We start from the raw sequence: 12,855 nt of genomic DNA on the forward strand, positions 1-12,855 counted from the left end.
GGTGCTTTTTCCATCTGTGTGGAGATAGAAGTTGAGATTATCCATTATCTGGGTTGAATCATCTGCAGAAGTCATGCAGTGGATGGTGTCCTTGTAAGTGACTGCTATTCCACCTCTGTATTTGTTCGATTATGGGGTGTTATCTTGCAGCTGTGAGGAAGATGACATCTGAGGTGAGAGATGACATCGTGTCCCAGCCCTTCATGGTGTGTTTGCAGAGCGAACGCGTGTTGAGTAGGATTCACTGGACGTGTGCCATGGTGGTCTCGGTCGGCATGGAGGATGCATCATGTCTGCGGTTTCTCTAGCATTGTTGGTCGCTTCGGTGTTGCAGATGAAGCAGCAGTGCTGGCAGGAGACCGGTCCTCTGGTGGTCTGTTGAGATGCACAGCAGCACTTGTTGATACGCCTGGGATCTAGGGCTCAGAGGTCTGCGGTGGTGTTGCATTGTGGGGTGGAAGAGCCAGTGTTCCTGGTGATGGGCGTGGTCCAGGCACTAATGGGCACAGACAGGCTGGCCTTTGGGTGCCGCACCTGCTGCACATGGCTGTGCTGGGGCCTCTATTAAGTAGATCCTAGGAGGCCACCGGGGCAGGCGGGAAGCAGGAGGAAAACGGGGGTGAGAGGCCTATCCAGCACAGAACAGGAAGAAGACCTATGGCAACTAAACAAAACAAAAGCAAATGTATAGCAACTAAAATTAGAAAAAGCAAATGTATGGCAACTAAATAGAACAAAAGAAACATTATATGGCAACTAAGGCAAATATATGGCAACAAAAGAAACCGCAAAAGAAACAGAAAGAACAGCAAGGTAGTCAGGGGCACAACGGACCGGTGACTGGATGAGCAACAGCAGGTGGAGCAGGAATGAGGACCTTGCACATCGCACAAGAGCTTCTGTGATTTCTGTTTCAGGTAGACCTTTCCCAGAGAAGCCCTTTCTCAGTCAATGATTATCACTCTGGCCCAGGACCATTCCATTTCGTTGCTACTGTCTGCCCTGTCATGCAAGGAGGGATTCCCTACACTATTGTCACTATAAGTAATTATTTTGACTGACATAGTTTCACATTCCTGGGGACACTGCTAGGGCCCTTTAACAGAACATGTGGCAGCTTTCGGGGCAAACAATGAATGCTTGGGGGTGTCTGTATAATGAGATATTTAGTGTCAGTCAGAAAAGATCAAGGAACCTGTACTTCCTTGCCGCCCTTCTATTTTCCATGTTTAGAGAGTTTTGCTATCCCTCTTCAAAATGATGTTGGTGCACTTATGATGATTGTTATTTTATTCTACTGCTTTTAGTAGAAACATAATTTTTAGTAAAAACTCTAGTTTCGAATTTCAAACTTTTGGGTCTCGTAGAAATTAAATGGTTATATGTACAGCTTTGCAAATCTAATCATTAAAGTCAAGGAGTAATCAGGAAAATATAATTTCCCTGCTTTGAAACTATTTGTATCAAATTTAGCCAAATGATTACAGATTTTGCTGCAAATTTCGAATTGATATTCATGCAGAGATCTAAAAACTTAATGTTTAATAATGTCGACTTCCCTGTGATTGTTGGCAGGATGCTTTTAAGAAAATGTGGCCAAAGTTTTAAGTCAGCAGCACTATAAAAAAACAAATTAGATAATATAGTCATATAATTTATATAGAATTCTGAAAAAGCAACTGAGATTTTTCAGTACTTTGAAACAAGTCTGAGAGTGCTCGGGGTTCATCCACCAAGACAGTGTAGAAATTATAGTAAAATGGAAATATTCGGGCAGATTTGCCAATGTTTCAAAGTTGCTGCACTGTGTAGCCTGAAAAGGAGAGAACAGAAATACACCATATCTACTAAGATATCGTGCACTCCTGCTCTATCCTTGCACTGGGACATTTTCCTGCACAAAAAGAGCAATTTTCCTTTTTCTGTGAGTGATGTTGCGCGTAGGAAAGAGGAAATAATGAGAAGAAAATATTTTTTTTCTTCGCTATACTATCCTCTGGCAGGCATACTGATTTGATGCAATCTCAGGTTTACAAACCTTTGGAAATCTTGAATTGCGTCCAATCCATGGGTGGGTGCATGCCCATACTCCACCCGTGTGCTGCAGCAACAAATGATGGACAGATTGCTGACTAAATCAAACATGCCCCCCCTGTCAAGAGATCTGGGTTAAATCCATCATTCTTTTGTTCACTACGCCACCCCAGTTTGACCCAGCCATTTCCAAATCAGTCTTTACCCTGCTCCTCGTCTGGGCAGTCCACTTGAAACTGCTAAGCTGTGTCCTCCCTGGACTGCTTGGAAGCATCCTGGGAACAATTTCAGGGTATATCACCCCTCATCTGCCAGGCTAGCTTAAATCCAGTGGCACAGCGTGCAAGGGAACCACGTCTGGGCGTACCCATCCCACTTAAGGTGAAAAGTGCTGTGGCAACAAATCATGAACAGAATGCTGAATAAATTAAACATTCTCCCCAGTTCAGAGATCTGTGTTGAATCCATTGTTCTTTTGCTCACTACACCATCCCAGTTTGGACCCAGACATATGCAAATAAGCCTTGACTCTGCTCCTCATGGGAGCAGTCCAGCCCGAGGACCTGACCTTGCAGTTCGGCAGGGGAGCAGGGTCAAGGCTGATTTGCATTTGGCTGGGTTTAAACTGGAATGGCATGTGGAGCACAAAAACTAATGGATTAAGGCCCAGATCTCTGTACTGGGGTGAATGCTTGACATTGTTCAGCATTCTGTAAATCAATTGTTATTTTTGCGTACTCCACCCATGGAACACCTACCAGCTCCAAACGTAATGTAACACAAGGCAGGCCACTGCGTTGCCCCAAATTTCTTTACAGAGCCATACAAGCGCTTCTTGTGTGGCTGTGCAAATCTTACTAAAGCCTTTCCGTTTCCTTATTTTCGCTTAGTATATCTGGGCCTAGAATTTTTGAGATTTAAATACATTAAATAAAACAGCTGCAGAATTAGAGGCAACGTGAGGGATTTGGACATGGAATTTGACATTTTCAGGATGCATAGTGCATACTGATTTTGTTTTCCACTACCTTTTGGTTCTTTTTTCCGCTGATTCTCTGTCATGTAATATGACTGAATATACTTGGAGGGGGAGGTGCACACAAATTATAATGTAAAAGCCTAATAAGTATAGGTGAATGCATGCCTCCACAATAAATTACAAAACAATAAAAGCACTCTGAAACCCAGAAAATAACATCATTATATTCCCCAAATATGCACGAATTGTTACTCAAATATAAGCTTTAATTATGCTATGGAAATACACCAGTTTGTCTCCAAACGTTAGCTTGTCTTTTTTTGTCAAGCGCCATCATTTCATTTTTGGTAAGTCAATTATATTAACCCAAACTAAAATTTGTACAGTTTTTAAAAACACTTTGTCATCCAAATAGCACTTTTTTATTTTCAGTAAATACCAGCAAATCATTTTCATCAAGTGCTCACAGCATGTACTCCTGCCCCACATGTTCAGAATGTGCCTCCTGTGTAAATAAATAGCAAACAGATGTCAGAGATGTAAACCATATCCTTGTTGTAGCCACTAAATGTAACGAATAGTAAATACCCAGTGTATTCCTGGATGCCTTGCCACAGTTGCAAGAGATGGGACACACTGTGCCTGGGTTGGCCTACATAATTACAAGAATGCTTGTAACAGGTCTACGATGAACCCTTTATCCACATGGCAGAATTATTCCAAGGAATTGTCACCGTGTTAACTGTGATTCTCACAATATCCAAACGAAGGCCACTTTTTTAGTGCCACCGTAATAGTCCATTTGCCCACAAATTGTCCAAAAAGACTATCTTATGCCAATAGCACAATAATGCTTATAGGGCCCCTAATGTACTAAAGAGGGCTACACTTTTTCTTGCCCACCATATTGTTTAGAATGCTCTCAGTATTCTAACAAGTGTCACTGCAAAACCTATGTCTACAATAAGATAAATATGACTACCTTATGCCAGAGCTACAATAATAACTACAAGCCACAACTTGACCTTCTCCTTGGTCAGTGTCCCCTTAATCCCCGTTTCATCTCCACCTCTTATTCAGTCGCCTTCATTTTCACAGCTTCCATTGCCTGATACATCCTGATCCACGCATATTTTTACTATTATCAATTGCATACCCTTGTCTACTGTTTCTGCTCTACTTGTCATTCTCCTCTGTATGCTTTTCTTCATTCTGTCAATTGTTATTTTCTATTAGCTCTTGCTTCCTCCTCCTTTCTCTATCACTGTAACTTTCCACTTCTATGGAGGTTTAGCCCTGTCTTTTCACCACCTTGTTTGTCTTTGATTTCTTTTTGTTAGACTGCTCAATTTTTCCTTCCCTTTTCTTGCTCCCATTCGCCCTGCTTTTTCATTGTTTGTTTTCTCTTCGTTTCTTTCTTTCTTTTTTCCAGTTTCAATCTTTTTAATCTCGTTTAACTTAGCTTTTTCCTACTTCCACTTTTTCTTCCACTATAATTTGTTTTTTTTATTGCTTTCACTATCCCCTTTCTTGCTCATTATTTTCTTTCCTCTCTTTTTTAGTGTTAGGCTTTCCTCTTCTTACTTTCTTTGAACCTTTCATCTTCTGCTTTTTATCAACTTTAAATGTCATCGTTTCTCTCTCCCTTCCCTTGCTATCTCACTTTCTTTATCTGTTACTTTATCATTATCTGCTTTTCTCTTACTTTAATGCAGCCCCCTTTTCAAATTTATCTCCTGCCACCTTTTAATTTATTTCCTAATTACTCTATCTATTAATGACCAAATGTTTCTCCTCTTTGCGTTTCTTTAACTCTCTTCTACTTTTATGCTCTTTGATTTTTTTTTATCCTTTAAATTGTGTTCTTCTGTTACTCGTCCTTTCAGTCTTTCATTCTCGCATTACTTTCTGCTTTTTTGTTTTTTTCTGCTTTTTTTGGTTCTTTCCTGCCTTTTCCTTTCTTTCCTGCCTTGACTGTCCTTAGCTTCTGTTATTCTTATTCTTTTTTCTTTCCTTATTCCCTTTTTCATTCTTAATTTCTTTATTGCATTCTTTCCCTTGTTCAAAATAGCATGTTTATTCTTTCTTTTACGTTTCACATTCTTCACTTTCCTTGTTTCTTTTTCACTTGCCTCCTTCCTTTTGTTTCCCTTTTGTTTTCTGTGCCTTGCTGTCCATCTTTTTCTCCAACTTTCTTTATTTTCCTTTCCTATTTTGTCTTAAATGCCTTCTCCTGTACATCTTTTTTCTCCCCTTCTTATTTTTTCTTTATTTCTTCTTCCTTTTCTTTGTCACAGAGTTTGCTTCATTTGACCCCACAACCCCACCATTGACATGTTGTTTTACAGTTGGGATTGTGTGTTACCTTATGGAGACCTTCATGTCTTGGATCAACCCGTAAAGAACATTTTAAAGTTGTAACGTGGCCCAGACCTGCTAATTGCTGCAAAAGTCCTCTGGCAATCTCAGATACAAGGGCCAAAATGGGGAGCTTAAAAGCGCCATTGTATTAAAGACTGTATTATGGTCTCCATAATTTCTACATTGGAAGACCATCAAGTTCAAAGAGGTCTTCATTTTGGTCTAGTTGGCTAGCAAAGCAGCCTTTCCAACGTGTTTTCTTCATGAGTATCCCGGCGACTTCACTCTTTCACATATCGGTCATTCCATCAAAATGTGTATGCTGCACAAGGTTAAGGTGGTTCTCAGAAATCATCAGTTTTCTAAGACCACATGAGGTATTTAATTGCATTGGATGTTATGTTTTTCTTATTCTTTCCATAATCTGTGGAGGTGTATTTTGGAATTGCAAATGAACTCGAGAACAACGAATGAAACCGGGTAATGGCTTTTTAAAAGTTTGTATATGACATTATCGGGGGTTCATAGAACTGTTAAGATAGCATCTCTTTTTTGTTACTGGATCACGCCCTCAGCTGTGGAACTTGCAAGTAACAGCCCAGACATTTTTCTATACCATTACAAGGTATTCCAATTCTGACCTGATATAGTGCCATTCTAACCACCCAGTTTACTTCGTCAGTGTTATATAGAAAGCAATATGTTTTCTGAAGAATATGCGGTATAACCGAAATCAGTCCACTGCTCGAAATAGCATAATATCAACTTTGACAACTGGTGCTTCAGATAACTAGAGTGCTTTTAAGTTTTTCTTCTGGATCATAAAGGGGTCGACTTTTTATCTTCATAGATTTGATTCAGTCTGGGAAAAGGAAGAAAGGCATGGACGTAAAAGAGCGAGGGTGACACTTTCGTGTGTTTTATTCTTGTATTTAACTTCAGTGGTTCCAGTTTGATAGCTATCAAAGAGTCGAGGATATTCAGACATGTTGTAAACCTAAAGATGAGGGTGTAAGGGACCCTAGGGTATGGCGGCAGTGAGACGTTTTAAAGAGCCATTGTGTTTTGAGTGTTAAAATTGTTTTAAATGTTAATCGATATCAATGGATGAGATGTTTAATTACTTGAATGAGAAGTGCTTTTTTTGGTGAAGTTCTCGAAATGTTTTCTCCCAAATAAATGATGATTTATACTCCTTTTGCAGGCATTCTCCAATACAAAATGCGTCCTAAGGATCTTCTGTGATAGGTTTTTCAGTCATATCAAGAGGAAGAACATGCGCGCCACAATGATTGGCTTACGAAGGCTCATCTTCAGAAGAAGATTTTTGCACTGGAAACTTGGGGCAGTTGTTCTTGTTTTCTTAACATTTGTATTTTTACTGCAAAAAGGAGTGATTGAGGACAGCTCTGGGGTTGAATCAAAGAGGGAGAACAGTAAAATGCTGAATATGATGCTGGATGCTGTGAACAATATTAAGGAAGCCATGCCAAAAATGCAGATAAATGCACCTGTCAAACAACCTAGCCAAGATAACAAAAATTCTTGTCTGCCTGGATACTATACAGCTGCAGAATTAAAACCTTACTTGGATCGCCCCCCTCAGGACCCTAATGCTCCAGGAGCATCAGGACGATCCTTCCACACTGACAAATTAAGCCCAGAAGAAGAAAAGGAGAAGGAGTTTGGAGATACAAAACACTGTTTTAATGCTTTCGCCAGTGACCGGATTTCTCTGCATCGAGACCTGGGGCCCGATACAAGGCCGCCTGAGTAAGTCTGTATTTATGATTTTCAAAGTTACTTTTTTTGCTTACTGATTGTAATTAGTGATGTATCATAAACTTTAAGGACCTGTGGTTGTCAAGAAACTAGGCCGGTGATGTAATGCACGACTGGCAACTCCCATTTCCTACATTCTCTTTTTCTGAATCATTAGAGGTGTTTTGAAACCCACCATTGGTTTTCTAAATGGGGTTTATGATTATTGGACTCACTCAGCTCATCCCTTCCATTGGTATTCATCTCTCCTGTGACTACCAGTGTGGCACATACGAGTTTCCAGAATCTTGCAGTTAATATTACTCTGAGGTGGACACAATAGTGTGGTCTCGATTATCTAGTGGTCTAGGACACCTCCATTTTTTTTAGACTGCCTATGAGTAATGTTTATCGAGAACCCCCTGCTACATATGGTTTTCTGGTGGTCCTCGCCACAGGAGTTCAGGGAATCCCACAGGCGCTATTATAATTTGAGAAATTCTCTTTTCACTCTGGCACCTGTTATTATACAGACTGCATGGAGTGGAGTCAAATCCATGTCCCCCACTGGGGAGACCTGATGTGAGTACCACAGGCTCCCCAAAACGTATGCAGAAGCAGAATAGCTTCCGATGCCTGGGCTGGGATTTTTTTCTCCTAATTAGCCTACTCTGCAATCACCACATCTACCTTCTGTTACCATAGGGGCCTAAATTACAAGGGCTACCCCACAGTTTAGTGCTGTGGCCACTGCACACTAGGTATTATGAAAACGAGATTGACAGTTAAGTAGGTGATGTGATGAGAAGGCCACCTGTGTCCCAGCACAGAGCTTGAAGACTTTTATCCCCAAGTCCAACTCTACCGCCTGTCTCCCATGGAAGGAATCACATGAGTGTTTATCTTCAGTCTGTGTCTGGGGAAGAGGTTGCACCACTGAATGCCAAGGATTTTACAAATGGAGAGAGATGCCCCCATAAAGCAAGGTGCACAAAGCCACCTCCCTTTCTCTTCACCCTTTCCTGTCTACCGGGGAGCACAAAGGCCTCGTGACAGAAGGAAATTCCAAAGTGAAATCTGATGAAAATCAACACTTGTAAGCACCCACTGCACCTTATTTATACCACCACTGGTTCACTCATTAATTTGTCAGCGTCCTATGCTGGCCAGATCAGCATCGATTTCTGCTAGTTTGCCCCAAGGAAATCTGAAAAGCAAGCACAACCATGTACTTGGTAAAGTGTCAAGTGAGGCTGTTTTAGCATTTATAGTACCATTAACGTGCGATCCTTTTACGAGAGAGGTACAGTTGAAAGAGAACAATAGACCCTTTACAGTGCTTACCCTGCCAAAAAATTCCTGCTTGGGAATCCCAACAGGACCGAGCCGAAATCCCTCCCTCTAGCCTGTACACTAGTCAAAGAGCTGCACCGCCCTGCACGGTTTGTCCATTTTCCTCAGTCCTTCCCCATCCTCTGGTTATCAGACAGTGTTTTTTTTTTTTTTTACTTCAATCTGCATTTCCAGGGGTTTGAAATGGCACTAGTGCCAGGGACATGATTTTTCTCCAAGAAAAATGAAACTAAAGGCAATCCATGCCATCTGCAGCTGACCGCCTACAGTTCAGCTCCTCTAGGGAATTTCATTTGGATTCATTGCCCCAGATTTTTTTTCGTGTACTGGACCTTAAATGCGAATGATCGCCACAATAAATGTTATTTCATTTGAACAAAAATCATACAAAGTGTGCATAGGCGGGCTTTTTTTGTTTGTAATTTTATATAGCGCATGCGTGGCCCAAAGGCATCTGGCCGCTTCACGTGAGCACCAGATTACATTACACAGTCATTTTTTTTTTTTTATAGGACTAGGGATTTGCTCAGAATGACAGGATGTTGAACTGATTCCTGGACTCGAACCTAATTCCCCAGTTCCAAAGTTGTCACCTCCTGGCCTTTAGGCCCCATCTCCGCCGAAATTGTGGCACAAGACAAGACCTGCCTATTTGTGATTTTTTTTTTTTCCCCACTACTTACCTTTAAGACTTTATACTGAAACGTGGCTAGTGGAATGTCTGTAGATTTTGCTTTATCAGTCCCACATATTTTTAAAAAATAGATACCCTCAAGATTCTAAAATATTGGATCTGCATGAGTCAAGCAATATCTTCTTACCAATATTACCTGGAAAAAATCAAATATTGTGGGGAATAACACTTTCTTCTTACATCTACCTAGCATTAAACATGGGCATTAGCTGCCAAAGGCCAATATCCTACTGCCCTTCATTGCCATGCACCTTATTTAACCCTTTTGTGTTGTTGGGCATATCTATGCATGGGGGTACATAACTTGCTTTATGGAAGCTTTTGAAAGAAAATAGATGTTTGCATGTGAGATTTCTGAAAGTGAGTGATCTAGGATGGTGTGACTTGGTGAATTACACAGATTTTCTTACCCATGAGCTCAAAAAGTATCGCTCAAACTCGGTCTACACATTTGTGTTGTAAAACACAGATTTGCAGTCACCAGTAAATGTCCTAAAAACCTGCATGCCCCATCTACTACTCACAGAAATCATCCCCAACGTTTGTGGATTGACACGACCAGACAACCAAAGGACAGGCCATAGATGCAGGCAAATCTAATGTGTGTGTTCAAGAAATATGGCAATTGGTATGCTGGTGTTATTTGGCCTGTTCCTCTGCCACATCATGCTCGTCGCTTTGCTTTTTAATTGGAAAGGCCATAGGAATGGAAGATGGTTAAAATGATCTTCTTGGAAGCGCACCTTTGTATTTTATTGCACGTAATGTGAGAACATAGTTTTATATAGATGTATTATATTCTGAAATGGGTTACCTGTGACTTTTCCAAAATGTGTGGGGTTGGTTGAGCTCCCAAAGTGCTGGAGCCAAAAAACTGCAACCATCCTGTATGTATAACAAATAACTTCTAAAATAACCTCCTCCCACCGTCACTTATTTCACATGGTTGGAGTTTTTGGGCCCAGTTTTTTCCTGGGCACGATTGCCATCTACACATGGGAAGTATCATTTCTATAGGGAGGTGGGTGAGAACGCATAATGGAAGGGCACTTGTTGACCTCAATGTAATTCGGCAGAATGTTAAAGTTACTATTGTGATTGTCAACAAAAAACAATTGTTTGCAAACACGTCCTTAAATTCTGACATTATGGGAATTCCACTATTCTGGAAGATAGGAGTGTTCCTAAACTCCTATTTCTAAATACAGTTAAGAAATGCATTGTTCAGATGGAGGATGATCCCCTGCCTGGCTCTGGAGAATGTGCACCCGTGCCTTCTGTTTACCATAGCAAGGTGTAGTAATGTTTGTCCACTACCACTGCTGCTGCACGTGGGCCTGTTTGTATTTTGTGGTGAGACTCGGAGCAAGACTCCGAGGTTGGAGGTGCACACCAAGTGCACCATCCATTGTTGTTTGCAAGGACTGTCGCCTCACTAGGCTCTTCGTGGACTACAATTGCTGGCAGTGATACTGATTATACTTAGCAGAGCCAGCCTTTTTACCTGTTGCCCGCTAGGGACTTGGTGGAATGACAACTCCTGCATTTTGAGATAGTCTGCTATTCCCCTGCAACCGTGTCCTTCGCCCATCCTTGTAGAACATGGTTGTTTCGTGTGTGTTGTATGCATGTGAAAGACATGCATGGAGTGCACATGAGCTTCCATTTTGAATGATACGAAATACAAGTAGCACCAAAGATAGAGAACTGGGGAGAACACAGACGAGAGACAGGAATTACATGACTTTTCTCACGCATTCCAGAAGGTATTAGAGTGAGTAAGATTGAAGATTATTTAGGATAGGAGACCAGGAATCCCTTTGAAGCTGGGAAATGCCCCCCTTGTCCTTTTAAGGTGCATTGATCCCTGAAAGGCTCACCCCTACAGTTTGATTGGTAGTTCAGTGGGACCACCTGCATATCTGTTATGCCTTTGTATTGGGTCCCTACTGCTGCCCGGAGACTACCTGCTGCACCTCACTGTCTGGCACATGCATGGTTAATCAATAATGAAAAATTATTGCAAGCCCCACGCATCATGTTTTGACCCTTTGCAGTTGCATATTTTGTGCAAACAATGTATGTTCTGACTGTGCAATCAAATTTCTAGGAAACGTAGCAGTACACTACTTCTATAGTTAAAAGTTCCTTGCAAAGAATTACAGGTGTAAACCTTATTGCAAAATTCAGAAATGCATAACTGGCTTCGTTTCTTCATTGATCTCCTCCTTGTTTTCACCACAAATCGCACTAATGTATGAACTAGACCGCTAGTAAATACTGACCACCAAGTTGAAAATATATTTTCCCCACTGATCTGTTATATTTTGCTTCAAAAAGGGGTGTGGCCAAGCCCCTGACCAAAATGGCAGCGCAGGCTTGAAGCTCTGCTGCAAACCACTGCTGATCGGTCCGCCCGGGGGATGAAATTGGCATTAACAACCCAGGAAATGCTGTGTGAGGGGGCACTGCTGTAATCGGTGTGGAGAGCGGGGCCTTGGCTAGTCACGGATCGGCACTTGAGCACGTAGTCAGCATGAGTCGCGGCCTGTGACCATGAGTGGAGCCGGGGTCTAAATTAGTAGGAGCTGCATCGTGCCCGGGCGCACCCGCCATCAATTGCTGTGGATTTGGCCTGTCCCAGCACGAAGCGGGGTAAGGAGAGGTGGGGGGTATCTAGCGTGCATGAGCCATATTCCTGCTAATCCCGCAGGCACTCCTCGGAGGCCCCGCGGTGATAGGGGCCGCAGGTGAGCCTGGGGACCGGCCGTCAAGCCGGATGCTGTGAGAAGTAGCTATTGGCTCCCCCCCCCCTGCTGATACGTTCCAGAAGATGTTCCGGCAAGGCCTCCTCTACCTGGTACTGCGAATTAAGGAACATTAAGGATAGTGCACACCCCTGCACGCTGAGGTGGCACAGTGGCGGACGCCCTGGCCAGGATAGGCCTTGGCAGGTGGCTTAGCTGGTCTGTATAGCGCGGGGAAACTGGAGAAGGAGGGAAGAACCACATTGCTGATCGAGCGGACCCTCTGGCCTGTGGCATGGGCCTGAAAGACGGCAAACAAAGCACCCTCCCCTTTAAGCCGCCAGACACCAGCACGACAACCCAGCAAAGAAACATGGCGGAAGCAAGTGGTACGCACTTAACTAGCATGGCTGGGTCAGACACTGTACTAACGGAGCTCGGGGCAGGCTTCAGGGCGCTGGATAACCGCTTTGACGCATTGGTCAGGAGGCTGGAAGCTATGGGACCCTGGCTTGACAACCATGAGGGACACTTAAATACAGCGGAGGGTAGAATTTCTGACCTGGAAGACTGCACTGCCCAGACCACCAAAAAGACCACCAAAAAGATGGAGTGAATGGAGAAACTCCTCAAATCAGTCGCAATCAAGAATGAGGATTTGGAGGCAAGGGGGCGGCGGAATAATGTACGAGTCATGGGAGTGACAAAATCCACCAACACGGGGCGGCTGGACCGGTTTCTGGAAACCCTGCTTACCGACCTCTTTGGAGTTGAATCCTTCACCACTATGTTTGTAGTAGAGCGTGCGCACCACATTCTTGAACAGCGCCCAAATCCAGGCTGCCCACCGAGGCCCATCATAGCTCGTTTGCTCAACTTCAGAGACAGGGATACCACTCTGAGGATGACGCAAGAGAAGGGCAGGT

The 12,855-nt window shown here is 42.7% G+C and overlaps 1 protein-coding gene across 5 annotated transcripts in view; it reads left to right on the forward strand.

Moving 5' to 3' along the window:
- Window positions 1-12,855, forward strand: part of GALNT3 (polypeptide N-acetylgalactosaminyltransferase 3) — a 517,623-nt gene that overhangs the window by 215,492 nt on the left and 289,276 nt on the right. For all 5 annotated transcript variants that reach the window (XM_085645397.1, XM_085645398.1, XM_085645396.1 and 2 more), the window contains one exon: window positions 6,579-7,147. In XM_085645397.1, the coding sequence (XP_085501523.1) occupies window positions 6,651-7,147 (497 nt within the window). In that variant the 5' untranslated portion in view covers window positions 6,579-6,650. The remainder of the gene's footprint in view (window positions 1-6,578; window positions 7,148-12,855) is intronic.

This window comes from Triturus cristatus, chromosome 3_1 (genome assembly GCF_964204655.1).
Source record: "Triturus cristatus chromosome 3_1, aTriCri1.1, whole genome shotgun sequence".
In the NCBI taxonomy this organism is placed as follows: Eukaryota; Metazoa; Chordata; class Amphibia; order Caudata; family Salamandridae; genus Triturus; species Triturus cristatus.